At 36.6% G+C, this 18,784-nt stretch overlaps 1 protein-coding gene across 6 annotated transcripts in view; it reads left to right on the top strand.

Moving 5' to 3' along the window:
- GKAP1 (G kinase anchoring protein 1) overlaps positions 1-18,784 on the top strand; it is a 30,652-nt gene that overhangs the window by 1,316 nt on the left and 10,552 nt on the right. For 4 of the 6 annotated variants that reach the window (XM_054186574.1, XM_054186578.1, XM_054186573.1 and 1 more), the window contains exons 2-6: positions 6,005-6,268; positions 8,349-8,492; positions 15,639-15,716; positions 17,337-17,460; positions 18,510-18,532. In XM_054186574.1, the coding sequence (XP_054042549.1) occupies positions 6,056-6,268; positions 8,349-8,492; positions 15,639-15,716; positions 17,337-17,460; positions 18,510-18,532 (582 nt within the window). In that variant the 5' untranslated portion in view covers positions 6,005-6,055. Of the gene's footprint in view, positions 1-892; positions 980-1,703; positions 1,908-6,004; positions 6,269-8,348; positions 8,493-15,638; positions 15,717-17,336; positions 17,461-18,509; positions 18,533-18,784 lie in introns of those variants that run through there. The other 2 variants (XM_054186575.1, XM_054186577.1) reach the window with 2 other exon arrangements.

Below are 18,784 nucleotides of genomic sequence, written 5' to 3' on the forward strand. Positions count from 1 at the left end.
GAGGTCATTCAGCATCCTATGCTCAAACTAAAGTCAGACTTGCCTTTTATGTTTTTATACTGAGCTTAAAAATGTTTTAAAAAACGTTCTTCCTTAGAAACATTAATTTATCTAAAGCACAGCAGTAAATTGACCATTTAAAGTCCCAAAGGGGACTTTAAAACTGTGCAATGCCCTTTACCTGACGTGGTTTATTGCTGCTGTGTATGCCAGTGATGCAATTCTCAAGCAGATTTCTGAACCAACTTTTGGTTTGGGTTTGGGTTTGGCTGTAGAGTTACTTGTGAAACTCATTGGCAAGCTGATGACTTTAAATTTTAAGGATTCAGAGCAGTTTAGTGCAACTTCATAGCTTTTGATCAGAGGGCATAAAACAAAAGCAATTTAAATGGAGAGAGCTTGTCCAACTGGGAGGACCGCCTCTGCAAAACTTCCTGTAAATGCACCTACAAGGAAAAGTAGATTGAGCTTGCTCTGCTAAATGTATAAACAGGCAAAGCATTATATAATGTGCAGAAGGTATGAAGGTTGATCAGTACCAGTAGGGAATGGACACGTTCCTTCATTTTCAAATGTCTATTTTATTGTTATTTCAGTTTTATATGCAAGTACTGAAATCAGTCAATACTTCAGGTGTTTGCTAAGAACATATATTGATTGTAGATTATCATAAATATGTATTTTAGTGGTAGAAACAAGTAGATTTCATGTGGGAAGAAGCTTTAGCATGACAATACCCTACTTTGAGTTTCCTAAAATCCACATTTTTATTAGCGGATCATTTGACAGTGAAAGTGGTTAAATAGGAAATTGGTTATATTTTTGGGTTCTTCAGTGTGTTTTCCTTGATATAGCTTTAAATGTGAGGCTTTACTATGTGGTTATTTCACAGATGCTTAAAGGTGTGCTACTGTCATCAGACTAGAGGTTCCCAAATTGCTCACTTCTTGGAGGTACTTGAACGCTTGCCAGTTAAATGGTAATTCATGCACATGTGCAAAGCTGCACACAGGCCAGGAACCTGCTGATGCTCAAACAAAATAAGTTTGTGGATGTGTGCTAAACTCTTCTTAGGATATGTATTGGACGGTTTATAGTAGAGCTTTTGAAACTCAAATATTTCAAAGGCTATTTCACCTCCAACATGTGGGTGCATTTTTTCTTACCGCAATCTTTGTTACATCATGTCTAAAACGAGCCTGAGGCTCTTCAGGGCATTGTTGGATCTTATGTGTCTGAATATACTTAATACACTTCAAGGAACTGAAGTTAAGAAGATACCTTTTCTTTTAAAACATGTCACAATTTAACTTTCTAAATATGTTTCCTTGTTCACCAAGAACTTAAGGTAGAGTAAGCACTTTGTGCGTACTAATCACTGTATCAGATGAGTAATACATTATGTGTTTCATAAATAGGAACAACTTGGTATAATCTATCAATGTTTATATGATGATTATTATGACATGATTTATAGAAGAGTATGACCTAGGAATGAGTAGAGCACCTAAAAAATTACAACTTGCTAGCCTTAACAAATGCTTTTGTGTTGCTTTGAAATTACATGGTGCATCATGCTTATGTTGTTGATAAGTCAATCTGAATAATAGGTTATTCTGTTTGTAGGAACTCTTCTCACAAGCTTTATAGTTTGAAATAGATTGCAGACAGTTGAACTAATAGTCTGCTAGTGATCTGCAGAGCAGAAAGTTTTGAAACTGGGTCATTTACTGCTGCCACCTGTGTATTGGTGCCATAGTGATGTTGCTACTTTGAAATCTATTACCAGTGATTTTTTTCATTAACTTCAAAATGGCGGATTAATAACTTTCTTGGTACATTAGAGAAAGTCTTCTCAGAAGCATATGACTAGTGCTAATGCAGAACACACATGGAAACAACTCCAGGTACTGATGTTCGTTTGTTGGGCTTTTTTTTTTAACTTGCAGTCTCACTTGAGATATTAATGAGCCATGTAGATGCCACAAGCACACTTTGTTTTCTTTACAACTCTTGAAGATTTATTGTTGTACTCCATATTATAAGGAAAGGAATTGTCTTGCATTTAGATAGGCTTCGGCCAACTGACTGTTAGGAATATGTAACACTTCTCAGGCTGCCAAACTCTTGAAACTATTGTAAAGGCTGAGATGATTTTTCAGAACCTAGTTTGATCTAAGGAATTACAAAATGCCATGTGGTATTTGAACGCTTTTTTTGTGTGATCAAAAAGCCTCTTTGGGCACAGCCTCAAACTCAAGAATGTCCATGCTTTAATTTTATCGGACTGTTCATATCTATAATAATAAAGAACAACACAAACTATAATTCTCTGTTAAAGGGGGAAAAAAATACCTTTTAAAAGGAATGGCAAACATCTATGCTTAGTTGAAAGCTGTTGAGACCAGCCCATTGGTTTCCTCTGGGGAGGGGAGTCAAATCGTGGGACTGAAATAGAATAATGAATGGATAGAATTGGAAGGGACCTTAAAGATCACCTAGTTCCAACCCCCCTGCCATGGGCAGGGACACCTCCCACTAGACCAGGCTGCTCAAAGCCCCATCCAGCCTGGCCTTGAACACTTCCAGGGATGGGGCACCCACAACTTCTCTGGGCAACCTGTTCCCATGCATCACCACCCTCACAGTAAAGAATTCCTTCCTGATATCAAGAGTCCCTCCCCATCTTTCCTGTAGGCCCCCTTTAAGTACTGGAAGGCTGCAATATAAGGTCTCCCTGGACCCTTCTCTTCTCCAGGCTGAACAACCCCAACTCTCTCAGCCTGTCTTCATAGGAGAGAAGCTCCAGCCCCCTGATCATCTTCATGGCCCTCTTCTGGACTCTCTCCAACAGGTCCATGTCCTTCTTATGTTGGAGGCTCCAGAGCTGGACTCAGATGGCATCTCACCAGAGCAGAGTAGAGGGGGAGAATCACCTCACTTGAGCTGCTTTTGATGCAGGCCAGGATGCAGTTTGCTTTCTGGGCTGCAAGTGCATGTTGCCAGTTCATGTTGAGCTTCTCATGAACCAACACCACCACCATGTCCTTCTCAGGGCTGCTCTCAATCCATTCTCCACCCAACCTGTATTTGCGCTTAGGATTGCGGTGACCTGGGTGCAGGACCTTGTACTTGGCCTGGTTGAACTTCATGAGGTTCACATGGGCCCACCTCTCAAGCCCGTCCAGGTCCCTCTGGATGGCATCCCCTCCCTCCAGCATGTTGCCATGCCACACAGTTTGGTGTTGTCAGCAAACTTGCTGAGGGTGCACTCAATCCCACTGTCCATGTCACCAACAAAGATGTTAAACAGCACTGGTCCTAGTGCTGACCCCTAATATTATTTGGTAAAATTTGGCTGTCAGAATTGTAAGTGTGGTATTAAAATGTGAGGGATGGCATGGTGGTAGGCCCCAGTGAGTCACTGGATCCATCTTTAAGTGTTGCAGAAGTGGGATGATTAGATCCTGCTGTAATACGAATAGGTGTATTGAAATGTCCTACTAACTGAGTTAGTAATGTCAACAGCTCTGCTAGAATTACATGAAAAATAATCTATAGTCTTATGTATTTGCAGTTTCCTCTACAAGCTCATTACTGTCCTTTTTTTTTTCTTTTTTCTATTCTGTGGAAACAAATGCAATTCAGGAATAAACTTCCATAAATTAATTTAATGTTGTTACTGAAGTATTTCAGTGAGTCATAACAGCAGATTTCCATGGGTTGTACTTACTTAATATGCTTATCAGCAGGGCACTTCATTGCATGCCAGATACAGTCAAACAGCAAAAGTACACGTATTTTTGTTGCATTTGTTGAAAAGGGAGAGGGGAGTTTGCAGCCATATTTCATAGTGATGTAGAGCTTCAGCTACTATGGCTAACTGACTCCAGCCTGTTTTCATCTTTCTTTATCTCTTGTTCTAGAGTGACTAATAACTGTATCTTGATGATGTTTTCTCTTCAGTTGTATTTTCAAAGGATCTAGCTGCTATCACTGCAGCTTGAAAATATGAAAAGTTTTCAAGTTGTATAGGCAAAATGAAGTATTTGGCACCATTAGCAACTGACAACTTAATAAATACTGTGTTGTGCTGTTCTTTTATTTATATGAAAACCCAAATATATCACAGTAAGTAGACAGAGACTAGAAATGCCAAGGTTTTGATTGACTAGAGTGCACTAATATTTTTTTAAGCCAAATACAGTAGAGAGTTTACAAACTTCCAGTGTTAAGACCGTTGTGGTCTGAAGTAGTGCCAAGAGCACCATTCAGTATTGTAAGTTCATGTTAATAGTGTGACTGAGCACTTACCTTTGGTGCTGTTTTTCTGTGAAGATATATCTTTAATCTTCTCTCTGAGTTTCAGGTTTCAACTTACTGCATGTTCAAGCAGTAAGAGCGTAGCACCTCTGTGCTGTAACTAAGCTCCTAAGCAGGGTAACAATAGTTATCGAGTGTTAAAATGCGTTTAACAACACACGCACAGACCCAGGAAAATCCTAACTTACCCTGTTATTTAATCATTTAAGAGAGTAAAAAGTGCTAATTACTTATGGTGGTTTAGATGTTATTGATGTGGGTTTTTTAAGATGTGGTCTGATCAGAGAGTCTGAACATCAGCATCAGGTAGATTCACGATTTGATGTCAAGTTTGTTTTATTCTTAGGATACAACCAGCTTCATATGATAAGCTTCATTTTCTGTTTTTGAGAGAAATAGAATAGGGTAACTTTTGTATGAGAAGAATGCTATTCACTGTAACCTTTGTCTTTGGCAAACTTGAATAAGACCAGTATTAACTTACTTGTTCATTCTCTTTCACCTCTGAGAACTAAAATGTGATACTCCTTTTTAATAATATTCTGGGGTAATGGTCACAATGGTGACCATTTACCATAACATTGGTAACATAGCATTGTTTCATGTTGATATGTCTGAGCCTCTTTAGAGCACTATACAATTTTGTCCTTGAGAAAGTCTGAAATCTAGCGATAAAAAAACAATCTCTTGAAATTTCTGTAGATTCTCATGTTCTTCTGTAATAGTAATTAACAAGCAACACATTTGTAGACCATCTATGCAGACATTCAACTTATGTTCACAGTTGTCAGACTGTAAGGAATCCTTTCAAGCAGTGCATTAAAAAAGTATTTCACTGCACCTGTCTATTGTAGTACATTAACACAGCTAGGTGTTTTCTATGAAATGTATAATCACTGATGAAATAACATCACTTTTACCTTCTCCCACTTCACTAAACTTTGCATGGAAAAATTGCAATTAGCCAAATATTCTTATACCAAAAATTTAACTTTTACACTGGGTACATGATTTGTACTTTGGAATGGCATTGGGATATACACATTGGTTATAGCTATCGGGGAGCAATGGAAGGCATAAGTGTCTTTCCCAGTTCTGCCTCACCCCAGTACATCCTCTGTGTTGTGCTGTAAGAAGAGGCGAGCCTAATGTTTGAGAACAGTACCAGCCACAACGCTGCTTACTGAATCTCCAGTGGCTTGGGAACAAAATGATACTGCTTGTAAGATAAGGAATAAGGCTGCTTACCCAAAACTAGAGCCTGCATATGCCTAATATCAACTTGCATTCTTTCTCAAATCGTATGTTTGTCAGGCTCCAGAGATGGCATCTGAAACAGTTTTGGAGCACTACACTATTTCCATACCTTTTTGTTTTTTTCTTTTTTTGCCCAGTAGATCATGAAGGCAGACTTCTTTTAGAGCCTTCTACTTGTTTTTTCCATCAAACATAAACTGTCAGGAACAAATGTATATGCCTAAAAATAACTGCTGTTTTATAGATTATTCATTCCTTTTGTAGTTTTTGTTAGAATACTTAAGATAATACAACTTATTAAAATATAAAGAAATAATACTGAGTTTTGAGGCTTTTTAATAGTAATCCTGCAGCTAACAGATATGAATTAATGATTGTTTCTATAAACGCTGTTTTCATTCTTATTTCTGTGCTACTTTCCTAGGAAACCTAATAACTAAAAAGAAGCCAGCTCAGTAGAGTATCGTATGTGGCAATGGCGTCTGCTCTAATCAGTTCAGTTCCTACCACTGCATCTCGTTTTGCTTTACTACAAGTCGAAAGCGATTCCGATTTGGAGCCTGGGAAAGGAAGAAACAGCCGAGGTGCCAGTAAATCTCAGGCTTCTGGGGGAAGATCATGTACAAATGAGAAAAAGAGACAGAAAAGGAGAAAAAAGAAAGAACAGCAGCAGAGTGAGGCCAATGAGGTAAAGGGATTGTATTTTCAGTAGTGAGTAAGGTTGTTAGCTCATAAATAATTTTTGCTGTCTCTGGCAAGTCATTGTTCTGTTTTTTTAATGAAGCAAATGCTACTTAGTCACAGAGACTGCCTTTTTTTTATCTGCTTTATTAAGAATTCTTTATATAAAATCAGGATACTCCCTACTATACAAGTTGACACATTGAAAATTTTAAATGAGAATAAATTGCTAGGTTTCACTTTTTTGACAGCACCACTTGAATAATTAATTTCTGATGAAGGGCATGACCTTTCTAAAAAGTGATTAATAGGAAGCAGCTTGTTTTCAGAGGCTTGTAGGTAGTCAGTTCTAGTTGTCTCCTCGGAAGCTGGCATGTTCAAAGGTGCTTTCAAAGTTTCTGTTTCTTCTTAGGAGATAGTTAGACCTACCTACTCTATTTGAAGAACTTTAAAATCTGCTTTCCTAAGTTGTAATATTCAGGTCTATCCATCACTCCAGCCCCTTAATCTATTAAATCCAGAGCCCTATTTTTTTTTTTTTCCTGTGAATCAGGGAGTGATGTGAAGAACAGTGGTGATTTTTCTGACATTATGATTCTTAATTGGAAAGTTAGGAAATTAGGAAGTGAGACTGAAAGAATTGTTCCAGTTTCTGGATCTGTTCAGGCAGCTTCTGCCTGGAACTGAACCTATCAAATTTAGTATGTGAAAAAAACAAAGTCCCCAAACCCATCTTCTTTTCTTTTAGTATCTATTAAACTTAAAATCTTTGACATTTTGGTATTTGCAGTAATGCGAAGTAAAGTGGGGTTTTTTTTCAGCTTTGTTGCTATTCTTTTTATATTGAAGATTAAGTTTTCGATAAGCATACCTTGATGGTTCTTTATGCCTTCCTTAACACCATCAAAACTTTTAACACCATCAGAAATAATTGTGTGTATGCATATGCACTGCATATATCTACAGAAATTCATTTGCATGGAAATGATACTTATTCTTGTGATTGCAGACAGGCAAGTAAGGGCTGACTCATTTTCTTCACCCCAGTGTGTACTATGTCAATGGCTATACTCCACTGAAATTATAAATCAGAATGGCCTGCACCAGTGTTCTTGCCAGCACTGTAATCTGAAGATGGAAGCAGGGGTTGTAGTGCTGGTGCAGGCAGCAAGAGAGACAGTAGCCAAGCAAAAGGCAGTATGGCAAGGGACTGTTTGGAGGGGAAGGAAAACAATTCTGAAGTATCTGCATTATTGTCTGAGTTTAAGTAACGTTAAGCTAAGGTGAACACTCAATGAGATGTGATAAACACATTAAGGAGAATACTGCCATTGTTCTTTGTTTCCTCTTTCATCTGATAATAGCTTCTTTCTCCCTTCCAGGAGCCTTTATGTTAGTAGATTGTATTGGTGCCTTTATTTTCACTCCAAGTAAGGACCAGAGTGTCAATTCATTTTTAAGCTTGACAGTGAATGTCTTTGAGCTGCCAAATTTGCAGGTTATTTGTTATCTATCTAATTTTACAATTATGTAAGGTATATTTAAGATGGCACTGTTGTATCCATATGGTGCAGTGATTAAAAATAATTCTTATTGCAGGTTCTTAAAGTGTGACTAACTTTAGATTGTTGTTAAACTGTAAGGATTGTATACATTGTTCTTTTCTACCTGAACCTCTAGTTCCTCTGTTTGCCAGTGCCAAATCTGTGTATAATACCTTTTCTTTGGTGTTATATTTAATTTGGGTCAGATGTGAGCACACCATTAATACCCAATCCAAAATGAAATCTGTTGGACACAGTTATTTCTTCAGATTTATTGAAAGTATTTTCATCTAGAAAAACATGTTTACTTTTTCAGTGGTTTATGTTATGTGGCTGTGGTGTTTCTGATCCACAGTTTTCCATAATTTTACAGTATGGTGTGTACCATAAATGATTAAACAAAAAATATATCCCAAACTATGGAGTAAGGTAAAGAACATGCATATCTATTTGCATGTGCCTGAATGTCTTTGTTAGTCCATTAAGACTGTTTCTGTATACTTGTCAACGTTTTGATTAATGTTGAAAATAACTGTTTTTCAGCTCAGAAACCTTGCTTTTAAAAAGATTCCTCAGAAGTCCTCGTATAGAGGCTGCCTGTCTCAGCATGAACAAAAACTGCATACTGCAATGCAGAAGGACTCTCAGGAAGAAAACTGGCAGGAGTGGAGACAAAAAGATGAGCAGGTACAGCTTACAGTATTTAGCTGTCTTTGGCTTTCCTGAAATACATTACTCCATGAAGTTAAGTTTCATGGATAAAGAGAGATGGCTGGAGAGCAAGCAAGAAAATAACTGCCACGTAGAAGGAAAGGTTTCAGTGGAAATTCAGGCCACTTCTTCTGTCAGAGACAGTTTAGAGCCAGCACATGCCGCTCTTTGCACACATCATAGCTGGACTGTGAATACTGGAGTATGGTAAGAGGAATTTATATTATTTGGACAAAAAGTAGCTGTGTTACCATGGAAGGATGGTGAAATGTTGTGGTGGGAGCAAAGCTGGGGATGTTTTTGTGGAGCAGTATATGGATACTCAGTATGGATCCATAGTAAACTGGGCTTCGTAAGTTCTGTTAGGCATGAAATAACTACTTCCTTTCTAGGTAACAAAGAGTACTTGAACTTTTTAGCACACTAGGGTAGTCCTATCAGTGTAAGAATCTCTGTATTTTAATGTTAGAACATCTATTTGGTAATAATATCGTTAATAGTGTTCATTAACGCTTGAACAATACAATAGAGATAAAGCAAAGACTGACTGTGCCTGTATGAAGGCCAATATAATGCTTTCACTGTGTTTCTTCTTTCCAAAGCTACCGCAAAGAGAAGTTACACAGCAAAATGCATTTAATCCAAAACAGTAAAATAATCTCCACCTTGAACAAATACAATAGTTTGCTGTCCTTGTGATGCCAGTTAGGAAGAGTACTTATAGTTAAAACTAGCCTTTTGGGGTTTTGACTTGAATTCAGCATTTAAAATTGTCCTTTTTGATACTGAAGAATATATAGTGATTTTCTTGTATGGTGTTTTAAAATTATATGAATGTTATGAATTGTTCGCAGTACTTCAGCTATGTCTTTTTTCGGATGGTGCTTAAAGAAATGTTTTAGTATACTTTTTTTAGATTCCTTTTAAATAATTGCCTGCTCTGTATCCATTCACTGTGGATAATAGTTAGGGCTGTCTTGTTATGCTTGAAGATGCCCTTCAGAGTATTTAACTTTGCACAAACTTTTTCAAGGCGAATTGCTAATAAGTGACACCAACTGGATTTACAAGGTGTTTCATGAAGCTGTTGGACTTCTATGCTGGCATCTACTAGGATGCTAATTTCTCTTACAGAGAAATTTTTAACTTATGTCCCACCAAAAAAGATGGTATTGAACTGCTTCTTGTTTTAATTAAGACACAGTATAGAAAGCCATGTTGATGAAAGACTGACATTTGGATACTGTCCTTGATTTTGTGTGTGTGTTGGTGCTGCTTTGGTATGGGTGTCTCCTTAAACAGAGTATAGCCAAGTTCTTAACTTTGCAAGCTTCTAGATGGTTGCCCTAGCAGTGGAGTAATGACCTAATAATTCTCTTGAAAATATCCAGAGCTAATTAACTTCAGAATTGCTTTTTAAGGTACAGATTCGCTTTGTTCAGAACTTGCAGGTTTTTTTATTCTATGTGGTATGAGGCAATTATTTCAGGTAAAAAACTAACTTTATAGTCTAATTACTTGGTGGAAAATGGTCAGACAAAGTGAACTTAGTTATAAATGATCAATTCTTATTAATTTAAATCTTTCTGACATATAGGCTGTGAAGTTACTGTAGGATCCTTTTATTTTAAAAATAACTTTTAAGCAATTACTGTAATTATAGCATACGATAGTTATAGTTCCAAAGACATATCTGTCCCATTTTTTGAGAAAAAGGAGTAGCTAAATGCTCTCACAGTTCTTGAGGTTGAAGAATAGACTGGCTTGCAGCACAGCGACATGTTGAAGGGCTTTCTGTGGTCACAGTAGACTAAGCATAAAGAATGGAGGTGCAATGTGGACTGTGAATATTTTTCCAACAAATCCTGTGTAAACTTGTCTTTTGCTACACTGAACGTTTAGTGTAATGGTTAACACTGGCATGATCACTGTTAGATTGCAGTGTTGATGTTTTGTAAACATGAAATAATTAAACTTTGTTTCAGGTTATTGGTACGACTGACACTATAGGTTTTGAGGCAACCATAGAGGCTGTAGTGAAGTTTTTTGGTTCATAAATGGTTTAAAGCATTGGATTTTAGACCTCAGAGTGCCAAAAATTTGCCCAAACTCCTTTAAACTTACTTTGAACTTTACCCAGAAACTCTTAAAAATGCGAATATTGGAATCTGATGAGTGGAATGCTACTTGTGATTCCTATCTTAGAACAACAATCAAAATCTTTGCTCTAACTCAAAGTATATAACATGGAGGTCATGTCTCGTTAGGATATTCTCAGTAAAATATGCATAATCAATAGGATTCCTTCTAAAACTGTTATTTCACTCTTCGTAGGTGCTACCCATGCATTATAGCACTGGCAGGCATTGAATTAGCTTGGTTTTTCTTACATGAGGGGAAAAAAGGACACTAGTAAAAATGGTGAGGATTTTAGTTTAATTATGGTGTATGCATTTTTATGCTCTTAAGGAGAACTACAAAAAGCCTGTGAGTCCCCACTGATTTCTGCAGTAGTCTACTAGCAAGGCAGTAAAGGACTTGTGACCCTGAAAGAAAAATTAGGAAGTAAAAGCCAGTGTAACACAAAGAACCATGAACCTTCAATATCCACAGCTATGCTTTATTATTTTTATTTAATATTATCACCAACAGTTTCAGTAATAACTTGTTCTATTGTCTGTAATCTCATTGCCCAAATTGTTGTAACAGTTCTGTTTCAGGATATGCACTCAATGTTACTTTTTTGAAGTAATGAGTTAGTGTTTGTGTATTGCTTCAGTTAAATTACTATTTGTTATGTTCTGTAAGACTATAACTTGAAGAATCCATGGATAACTCTGATTTAAAGATTGTGATCTTAAGGTAAATTTGATTACAGACACAAGGTACAAGCATTAGAGGCTTGATGCGTTGAGTATAGTAAGAAGTGAACAGAAGTATATGCTTCGGAGTAGGTCTGAAAAGGCAAATCTGCTGAGCAATAGTCTGTCTAGTTGATCTGAGCACAGGGACTCAGAACTGATATGTTACCGAGGGCTGCAGGTAGTTTTTCCTCACGCTTGTTCAGAACATGCCCCATACAGTTGCATTCTCTAAACAACTCAATGGGAGGTGGGGCAGGCACTTGTCTAGCTTCTGTGTAGTTTAATTCTTAAATGACTTGAAATAAAATTTGGGATGTTCATGCTCCAAGCTGTTCTCTTTCCCATGCTCCAAGCTCTTCTCTTTCCCTTCCTCTGACTGTGTCAAACGCACGACTGCAGAGTGATTTACATCTGCACCAGTCTATCCCTTTCTATTTTTATTGCGGAATGTTGCATGGTACATACGTGTATGCATGGATTACCCTACCTAAGTCAAGTGTCTTAGCCATTCAGCAGTAAGGTCATGCTCTTCTCAGTCCACTGAATCTTGAATTCTGACAGAATGAAGCCTCTTGTGGAGGGTGTTAGAGTCCTTATCAGCTGTTGCTCAGGTATTGGCTTATTATATCACTACCACCACTTTAGGAATATAAACTTGATAGAGTCTATGTATAGCTTTTTAAGAACAAGTTGTTACGTTAAAGGCAGGTACAGAGGAAAAAAGGTAAAGGAAAAGAGAGAGAAGCCATGCTTATGTTGATGTGGTATATGTTAAAGGAAGAATCAGTTAAATTATCGGGAAGTCCGCAACAGCACCACTCTTAAAATTAGCAGAAGATGGTAGTTAAAACTTACAGGAGGTCCCTGCAGCAGGAAGAAGAGGTAAGGTATTCTTTTGAGATGAAGATGACAAGTGTTGGAAGCTTATGAAAAGTGATTTTTGTGACAGGAAAGACGGGGCAAGGGAAAGACCATCTGCAAAGTGGGCTCAGCAGACTTGAGAATGCAGAATTCCCAAACAAAATGGTATTATTCCACATCTATGACAACTTCTTTGAAATGTTTGTTTGACAGCATGCCTTGTTTAGTCAAGGTTGCATCAAATCTTGATTAGTGCTCTTAACTATTCTACTGTCCCTGTGTTTTTTCATAAAGTCATGCTAATTGTATTGTAAGATTTAATAAAAGCCTCTCTTCTCTCAGTTGGAGAAACTGATTGGCAGGAAGGTTCAAGCTGCAACTGGCATATACTTACCTGAGAGGAGGGACATGAGTTTGAATTCTTCAGAGGCAGAATGTGTGAAATCCTAGCCTCTCAGTTCCATGCTTTCCCTTGCCAGTTTGTCCAATTGATTATCCAGTTAACTGATAATTAAGAGGTAAACTTTAAATGGTATACAGCAAGGGATGGTGATACTCAGCACTGTGTGAGAAACAGTGTCTTCATGTTTCCACAGAGGTCAGTTCCGCAAAGAACATCTCCCAGTTCATGAGCAGTTCCTTTTTCATATTTACCCTCCAAACTACCATACTGCCTGGCACTTTTCCTGTTAAAGCATTGTCAACATTTGGCTTAACTATGAAGCTATTATGTAAATAGCATGGTCTTTCTTCAGCAAAGCTTTTAAGAGAGCTTACTGTAACTTTGTGCGTGGAGCTTTGTGCCTGGATCTCAATTTCTTAAAACTATTAGGTGTACTCCAGAGCTTGCCTGTTGGTTGTGCAGTCCCAGCACCTAAGCAAAGGAACCCATGATTTCTAGATTTTTGTACAGGTTTGAGTGGTAGTGAGCCTATAGTTATGTATCCTGAGACAGTCAGGCTATGCATAAAAGCAGGACTGAATGTGCTTGGGAAACTAGGTAGGAGGTGACTGGCTTTGCGAACATTCTGGTCTAAAGCTCTCAACTTTGCTGCTAAAGTAGTGACCTTTGTATTGCCAGCTTCAGACACTCAGTCTTGCACTGAATTGGGTGACTGCTAGGTAAGTAAATTATGATAGGGTTATTGTTGTATCAGAGATCACATAATGCAATTTTTGTTCAGTTGTTTAATAGTTATAACAACATTGTGGTAGTACTAATTCTTAATAATTATTTAGGAGCTTGTGTACTAAATTAGGACTTTCAGACACACATAGGTAAAAGTCCTAAATTCATCTTTCCTGTGAATTTACGTTGGTTTTGTGTGTTAACTGTTCTCGTTTTGGTAGACTGTTTTTTTAAAATCCCCTTTTCATTATTAAAATGAATATTCAATATCAAATATCAAATATTGAATAATGAATATTTTAATTAAAACCTCTCCTTTTCATTATGTTACTGTTGAGTTTTTAGTGTAGTAGACTACAAAGCCTAATTTTTGGTAGATAGCTATCATGGTCAGATTCGATTCAGCAGTTGTGGGTAAAAACAGTTAATTGATTTTTGGGGAATTTCGGTCAATTTAATTTATTGTCAGCTATCAAACCTCTAATCACTGATTCTGATACTGAAAGAAAACAAACACTTAAGGAAAAAAAAAACCTCTCTGGTCACTGCAAAATGCCTCCTTCCCCCTCTTTGTTACACAGTCCCCTCGCTGCAGGTGGTGCAGGAGATGAGGGTCCATTCGCAGGGGCCTCTCCACCAGTAGTGCTCTGGTGAAGCTGGTCCCTGCTCACCGCCCGTGCCTGCAGCCCTTTGGCGTTCCGAGGTGCCTCCAGCCTGGCTGCCACAGTGGGTCCCTGGCTCTTCCCCACCTCCCCCGCTACAAAAACCTTGCCAGTGAGCCCCACTGCAATCAGTCGATGTTAAGCCTGCACCACAAACCAAAGGCAAAACTAGGAATGACAGCACCCCAAAGTTTGCATGAAATCTTGTAGCGGTTTATGTTGAGAGCACTATTTTGCTGTGTTTCAAATAATTGCTCGAAATGGGCTGCTTTACTGTGGTAAAAACTAGAAGCCATTGTTTGGTTTTCTCTTATGCGAGACTGATAGTATGAAGAAACAATTATGAAGAATGTGTGTGCTGCTTTTACACCATATAACAAATAACTTGTAGGCATACGCAAAACATATGCAAAACTTGCAAGTGTTTTTTCAGAACATGGTTCCTATAGACAAAAAAGTGAGTGTGAGTCACGCAGCCCAATTTGAGTGAAGTGTATTAAGACCACTCCAGTAATTTATTCACTTTAACGTCTAGTGTAGTTTATTCTGGAATTAATGAAAAGGACCTCAGTTTGAAATTCAAAGGCCAACAAAATGATGGCTAAAGTAATTATTTTTACTAATTAATATTTCACTTAAGGGCATGAAAAAGAGAGTTGTTATGAAGCATAAAGCTTCCATTTGGCAACGCATCGCACAGGGTGTTGTAGTGATTTCTTAAGACAGTAGACCTCAAAGGAACAGAGTTTTGAATTCAGAACAACTTAATCTTGGATAACTTTGCTGTAAACAGTAAGATAGGTTATTAGCTATTTATATATTTAGATTATCCATTACCTACCTCAACTATAGCATCCATATTCTCCAGATAAATCTTTTATTTTGGTTCCATTGAACTGTTGCTGGTACTGGTCTTCTCAATTCAATCCTTCAACCTTCTGTGCAGCAGCAGCTGGACTTTCCTGTACTTTCCTATTTTCCTGTAACACAAGAAAAAAAGAGATATCCCGTTCTTCATTCATGTTGTGCTGTTCCTAATTCTTTTTCTTAATAGCTTATACATAGAAAGCTTCAAATTTTATTTGCATCTCCCAAGAAAACTTACATACTTCTCAGACATGAAAGAGAAAATATCTTGAAATAATTCAAGTTTTCTTAGTTCTGCTCTCCTTTTAAGGAAAAAAAATAATAAAGTGCAGTTAATCTTTTTTTATGCAATGGATGAGTGCTTAGACTTTCTGGTGGTCTACAATGACCATTTTCATCCTTTAGTATCCTCTGGTTTTCATGTTTCAATCTAAAAATAAATTTTTTTTTTAAAGAAATCGCATGTAAAAGCAATCAAGATGGTAAAGATGTGCACAACTTATTGTATGCTTACATGCACCACAAAGTTTCCTGAAGCAAGATATTTTATTACTTACAGTACAAAAAGGTAAATTAGCTGTCAATGCCATATGTCACATCAGTGAAATTTCACTTTTTGGCAATTGTAATGATATGTGTATGGAAACTGAAATTTTAGCATGGTCCTAGTGGATTTGTCTGCTTTTTTTTTTTTTCTTTAACAACCTAGTCACTTGAAACATTAATTTTATTTCTTCAGCTGACATCTGAAATGTTTGAAGCTGATCTTGAAAAAGCATTGCTGCTAAGCAAACTGGAATATGAAGAGCACAAAAAGGTATTTGCAGGATTCATTCTACTGTACAAGCTGTACAACTTTGAGGCTTGAATTTTAAAAAATAAAGCAAAAATCATCCTAAAAGTACCGTTTTCTTCATGTAGATTGTTTGCTTGCACTGTTCAGATTCTTACGAGTTCAAAGAAATACTGCATTTGAAAGAAACCATATATAATAATATTGGGTGGTTTGTTTTGGTTTGCTTTTTTTTTTTAATTAGCCTGTAAAGGTGGAAAACTTTTTACTTTTTCAATTTTCTGGCCTATAAATGCATGGGAATTTTTTAAGAGTACAAGAAGAGATCCTGACCTTCCTCAGAAAAAATTCAGCACACTTGAAGAGTAAGAGAATTAAAGCACTGACTTCTCCTTAAGCCTTAAAGTGTTAGTTATGGTTGAATCACTTGCATTTTTGCTAACAACTTTTCTCTGGTTTGAGTGTAAATATTTTAGTTCTAATAAGCTGTATACACTTTCTTAGCTGGTCAGGATGCTGTTTTGTGAGTAGTTCTTATGGAACACTAAAGAATAGTTCTGAAAAAGATGAAATTTTTATTTCTAACGGGAGACTGCGTCTTATTTGCAATAATGAGGAGCCAATTAAATGTTATGAAAATATGTAAATTTAAATAAAATTATGTATCCTAAGCAAATAAAAATGGCATGTGCACTTTTGTGCAAATACTTCAGTTTTTTGAGATGGAGAGTACCGTATTTCTTGAAAACCAAAGATAAATTTTTAACTTGCATACTAAAAATTCTTTTTTTAAAGTGAAGACAATCTTCAGGCACAGTAGCATAGCATTATTTGTAGACTTTTTGAGAGTTACCTTTGAATAATTTAAAATATATACTATATATTCAAAATATACAGTACATGAGTACGCTGAACAAATCTTGTTTCTGTGGAAAGAAAAGCACTCCATTTCCATCTTTGCTTTCTATATAACATTTTTTTTCCTTAGCATTATTTAAGATCTAAGATTATTTTTACTCTTAATTAAAATATTTAATTAATTAGTATCTAAGGCTATTTTTAACAACGGGGACATTGATAATTTGCTAAGAATATTAATGTAGATGTGTGGGGAGGTGGGACTCTGGTTCAAATGGCTATCATGTACCAGGCTGTCTGATTTCAATAGGAGTAAGGTCAGTTGGTAGAGCATTGCTGCATACTAATAGCTCTCTGACTTCTACCAAAACAGCAAGCATATTTTCAGAATAAAAAGAAGGTACAGTGGACCTCTGTTTTTTGAAGAAAGTACTAACATTAGTTATTAGCATTATGTAGCACTCTGCCCTCCTGCATTTGACAACCATACATTCACAGTTTACGAGTTGCTGGATAAAATTTGATGTAGGTGACTGGGGAGGTATTAAGCTGATAGTTTATTTGCTGCTTAGTGAAGAGCAATGCTCTACTTCAGAGAACAGAACTGATGTTTAATTGCTGATATGCCTTGCACTCTTTAAACCAATCTCAACCCTGCAGATTACTGTTCAGCCTAAAATCCCTTTTAGTACGTGAGCACTATTTTTTTTTTTTTCCTTTATAAAGCTTCAGGAAAAATATTTGGGTATTCAAGAAAATTATACCAGTGGGACTTTATTCTTCTAGGAACATGAAAACGTTGAAAAAACTTCACCTCGGTCAAAGTCTGTGAATAAGAAAAAGAACCAGCAAGGAAAAGACAAGCCTCTCACTGTGTCTCTGAAAGACTTTCAGTCAGACAGTAATATAGGTATGCCTTATCATACCATATGAGCTGTTCGACTTGGAACTTTCATGGTGTGTGTGCTAACAGCAAAATGCCCCTCTGTCTCTGTTTATCAATACTGTGTTTAAACAAACAGTAAATGAGTTGCAGTTAGTGTGTCCTACTGAGTCTAAAAGCTAAGTGTTCATTATATAATAATGGTCTAGTTAGATTATCAGGAAAACAAAAGAAGAGGTTAAGGAAAACATAATTTCATGTAGTGTCCCTGGGGTGCATGGTGGACTCAAACACTCTTAGTGTGACATTTCTTTAAAATCTAGGTGGGTGGTTTTTTGTTTTACTAAGTTTGCACTCCCCAGGCAACTGAGTTTCTCTGTTTCCTGGGTAATAGCAAGTCATTGTTTGCCTTTCTTCATGATAACTGGCTTTTATTAAGATGAGTAAATATTGAAATAATTTATATATGCTCATTATATGCATTCTTATATGTTTAAAATACCTTAATCTGTGTCTATAGAGAAGAGATTCTGAATTTTAGTGAAGAAATCAAGTTAGATGCTAGAAAAGGAAGAAAGTAACTTGTTTTTTAAGGTTTTTCTTCTAAGCATGTTTTTATCTAAATCTGCAATATTTATTAAACACATTAGTTTGAAATAATCCAAATAGAGAAAAAAGATTGAAAGCACAGCAATCTGGAAGGGAGGTATACGTGCTATAAAAGCCTAAATAGACTTAAGAAGAAACAAACCAACAAATTCCTTAAATGTCTGTACCAAAAGCATTGCCTTCCACTTTAAATGAAGGAAATGAATATGGGATGCTGCTTTTGATTAAATAGTCTGAAAGATCTGGGAGAATATGCAAATACAGAAAGTGATGTAACACGTAGTATATAATTTTTGTTTCTAATACTTTAGTAATGGGGTTTTTTTTGTTGTGACTTTGAGAGGAGAGTTAATGTTGAAGAACTCCAATAGATAGGGCTTTCCCCTCACTTCTCAAAATGTTTCAATAGCCAGCTGTACAAGATTTGAGTAACTTATTGATGTAATTTTTTTTTCTGTTCCTTTCAGATAACCTTCCTAAAAAACATGAGGTAAGTCTCATTCAAGCTAGTTTAATAAAAAAGAAACAAACCAAAATGCTGATGTTTAGAAGGCACTTTCTGTAGCGACAGTCAGTTATACATTCTGAAACTGACTGATTTCCATTTGCAAATATTTCACAGATTTAATAGAGATATTTGTCTGCAGTTCCTGTATCTTGAGAACTTAGTATTGGCTTTCTTAGAACTACCTCTTGCTTCTTCAGTTTTCAGATAGTTTTTGATGCAACTTGTGGATTTAAA

The sequence above is a fragment of the Rissa tridactyla genome, chromosome Z (genome assembly GCF_028500815.1).
Source record: "Rissa tridactyla isolate bRisTri1 chromosome Z, bRisTri1.patW.cur.20221130, whole genome shotgun sequence".
NCBI lineage: Eukaryota > Metazoa > Chordata > Aves > Charadriiformes > Laridae > Rissa > Rissa tridactyla.